Source organism: Limulus polyphemus, unplaced genomic scaffold, assembly GCF_000517525.1.
Source record: "Limulus polyphemus unplaced genomic scaffold, Limulus_polyphemus-2.1.2 Scaffold2172, whole genome shotgun sequence".
Classification (NCBI taxonomy): domain Eukaryota; kingdom Metazoa; phylum Arthropoda; class Merostomata; order Xiphosura; family Limulidae; genus Limulus; species Limulus polyphemus.
In genome coordinates this window covers 167,908-171,703 of record NW_013667782.1, presented here as the reverse complement: position 1 = coordinate 171,703, position 3,796 = coordinate 167,908, and the positions used below count along the sequence as shown (strand labels likewise).

Below are 3,796 nucleotides of genomic sequence, written 5' to 3'. Positions count from 1 at the left end.
ATATCTTCTAATAAAAAACAAAAATTACTATAGGCTGTCTTAAATTAAGTACTGCACATCACATAATATTATTAGTATATATATATATATATATATATATATATATATATATGTAATGCACCTTCTATTCATGTTGTGATAATGAACTTATTATAATATCATGCTTTAATCTGTAACCTTATCAAAAACAAAACATAATAATCAAAGCAGTAGGAATGGCTAAAAGCTTTTGTTTTGTGTGGTTACAGTGAATACACACTATTCTCTTAACTGTTTTTAAGGATGTTACAAATAGTAAGTTAGTCTCATTGTAACAATAATAGTTACTTGTTTTTTTTGCGGGTGAGATTCCATTCATATTATGATAATACTATGCATTGTACAAACATTGTGTATAAGTGCAAATGACATTTAAACTTTTAAATTTACCAAGTTTTGATTTACAAAATTTTTTTGGCTATTAATTTCTGAAGCTGTTATTAGAGCCTAGCAGTTGAAGTGAATTTCTTATTATAATTCTAAATGTATTTTAGCAGCAGACCAAGCTGTATTGTCTCCTGAACAAGATGAAGGAGAAAAAGCAGAACTACCTTTATCAGCAGCGAGTCAGAGGCTTTTATCTTTAGAAAAGCAGCTTAAGATTGAACAGAAGGTATGTTACACAAAACAGTTTAAAACCTAATAAGTATTTTGTTTTATAATCATTATCAAAAAGATGCTAAAAATGGATATGCTATAAATTGATTCGTCTTATTTTACCATGACCCTGTAGACATAAGCTTTAGGATGTTCAAATTTATATATGTAACAAGTTCTTATTTGAAGTGAATAAAGATAGTTTCCAATTGTGAAGGTTTCTACAATCCAAGTAAGGAATACATTTTTAACAAAATCTGCATATTTGACTTCCTTTTGAATTGTATTTACAATAAATCAGTAAGTGCTCCACTTTACATTTTTCAGAAGTATTGCAAGCATGGATAAAAACATTTCTTTAGTGAAACCATCGGTGACATGGACAGTCATAAAATTCTTTGCTAACATGTGAAAAAAATTGCTTTATATTTAAGGTCAAACAAGGGGCAGAGAATATGATACATATGTATAGCTCTGGGTCATCCAAAGATAGAAAACTTCTGGCAGAAGCTCAGCAGATGCTGGCTGATTCTAAAGCCAAGATTGAGTACATTCGCTTGATGGTGATGAAAGTAAAACAGATGGAGGATGAAGCTCAAGAATGTGACTCATCTAATACTGACCCAGGAGGTAATGTTCTTCTATTTTGGTTGCATAGAAATATAAAACCAGTTGTATATAATTGGTGTTTTTGAGGTGGGATAGTTTAATGAAGTAGTCTTACATTTGTAAAATAAAATTTTTCACAGTGCTTTAAATGAGGGATGACAAATAATATATACGTATGTAGAAGTACTTGAGATATCTTAAGGATAATTTGAAAAATGCTCTACAATATTTTATGCCAGCCAATCAAAATTGTTATTATTTTAAAACAGTTATTATTGTGTAATAATTTCATAGTATTGTCATTTTCTTGATTCAGAGTGAACACTGAAGTTTAAAATATTTGAAGATATTTAAATTGTTTTGCTTCACCCACCATGAGATATTGTTGGTCACCTAATCACACAAAATATATGTTTTAATACAACTATAGTATAGTATGCACTATGCTACATCATTTTAACAATATTGATTTCCACACGCATAAAAATTTATATGTATATTTCATTATAGCACGATTTCACCTTTAACTGATCAAGTGAAGAAAATAATAGAATGTTTTTGGGAATGGAAATATGCCATTCATGATAGTAACCATATGGATTAAAATCTGAGTGATCACAAGTTTTCTAAATTTATTGTATTCCTTTTTCACATTTTTTTAAAAGTACTGCCAGCTTTATTTAAATAGCACATAATGCACTTAACAATAATGTAAATTTTTGAAAAGTAAGCTGTGAGGAAGTTATTGTAATGATTTTCATAATGTAAAGAGTAACCTGCAATACGTTGTATATAATAATTCAAATCAACATTATGTGTAAGTGATAATGAACTTTTAATTTAGGTTTTGAAAGTTACATATAACATAGAGAATTGGTTAGAATAAGGGAGAATTTATAAGTTCCAGAAGTTTAAATCTTTGGGTTTTGGAACTTTTATTGGTGAAAAGGAGAAGAAAATGCAGATTAAATTAAAACTTTTGAAAAATTATACTTCTCAAAACTTTCTAAATTGCTTAGACTGCAATAAAAGCTGATATACAAAAAAATTATCTTTCAGTATTATATTGATATACATCATTTGTGTGGGAAATCTGCATTTGTAAAAAATAATCATTAATATTTTGATATATTGATTCAGTATTCAGTATTTTTTAGTTTTCTGATTTTATTGACATAATACACATTTTGGGCTTTACTCTTAGCTTCAGTGAAGCTATATTTAAGGTTAATTACACTTTATAATGATAATGATCCAGGTCTTGTGAAACTCCAAGAACAATTTTCTCCATTGTCTGTTATGCTCAATCTGATGACCATTATTATTATTATGCACTATTGTTGAACATCCCAGTTTCCATTGTAACAAGCTTTTACAAAGAACAGCAAGGTCAGACCATACATTCTGACAGACTTTACCCAGTCCCTTCTCTGTACTTGAGCATTAGATTCCAAAACTGTATTTAGGAAGACCAATGACACAAAAGTCCATTAGCCATTGATTGCCTTGAGGTATAGTTATGAAGTCCATTATTTTCACAAACACGGTCTAAATTTTTCTGCTTCCATAGAAAACATTGAAGGCTTCCTTAGAAATTCCTCTGACAAAGTTCTCATACCAGAAGTCTACCATGATAACATTACAATGTCAAATGGTTGCTAATTTGCTGGCTCACTTCTGTAGCAATACACTATTTCATTAGCAGAAAAAAATTTCTGTATAAAGAGCAGATAACCTTTTTTAATAATCTGAATTAAGCATATAAAAGATCTCCATGAACCAAATATATAAATGCTAAATTTGTCGTTATGGCACTATGGCTTGCATCTTTAGTGGTATTAGGTTTTCAAGAAATTAATGTTGTGTTAAGGAACACTTTCGTAACCCCCCCCCCCAAAAATGTACATCAATGCACTCATGAAATGGCCCTGAAATTGCATATCTCTCGTGAAACAATATGTAAACATCTAAGGAATATGGGAAAACTCCATAAAGAAAATGTTTGGATGCCTCACAAACTCTGATGGTCATCGTTTCCAATGTGTGAACGTTGCTTCATCTCTTCTGGAGCGTGAACCATTTTTGGATAGAATTATCACCGGTGATGAAAAATGGATTCCTATGCGAATATTAAATGCCAAAAACAATGAATCAGTCCTAGACAAAAACCACTTCCGATTCCCAAACATCAGAAAGTGATGCTTTGGATTTGGTGGGACATCAAAGGAGTAATTCATTTCAAACGCTTCAATCCACACTGAACTGTCAATTCTTAGATCTACAGTCAGCAACCAGAATGTTTAATCAAGCCCTTCATCAGAAACACCTTCATTTATCAATCAGAAAGGTGTTTTTCTTCTCCACAACAATGCAACGTCCACACATGGCATGTTTGACACAACACAAGGTTATGGAATTGGGTTGGGAAGTTCTCCCCCACCCACCATATTCTCCAGACATGGCACCATCAGATTACCATCTTTTTCTTTTGTTGCAACACCATCTTAATGGGAAAATGTATGCAATGTAGAAGGTGTTAAAGAGGACATCG

General features: G+C 31.0%; 1 protein-coding gene across 2 annotated transcripts in view; it reads left to right on the top strand.

The window, feature by feature from the left end:
* Positions 1-3,796, top strand: part of LOC106466161 (serine/threonine-protein kinase N2-like) — a 77,497-nt gene that overhangs the window by 32,819 nt on the left and 40,882 nt on the right. Inside the window, exons 3-4 of one of the 2 annotated variants that reach the window (XM_022394126.1) lie at positions 534-652; positions 1,071-1,266. In XM_022394126.1, coding sequence (XP_022249834.1) covers positions 534-652; positions 1,071-1,266 — 315 coding nt within the window. The remainder of the gene's footprint in view (positions 1-533; positions 653-1,070; positions 1,267-3,796) is intronic. The other variant, XM_022394127.1, reaches the window with a different exon arrangement.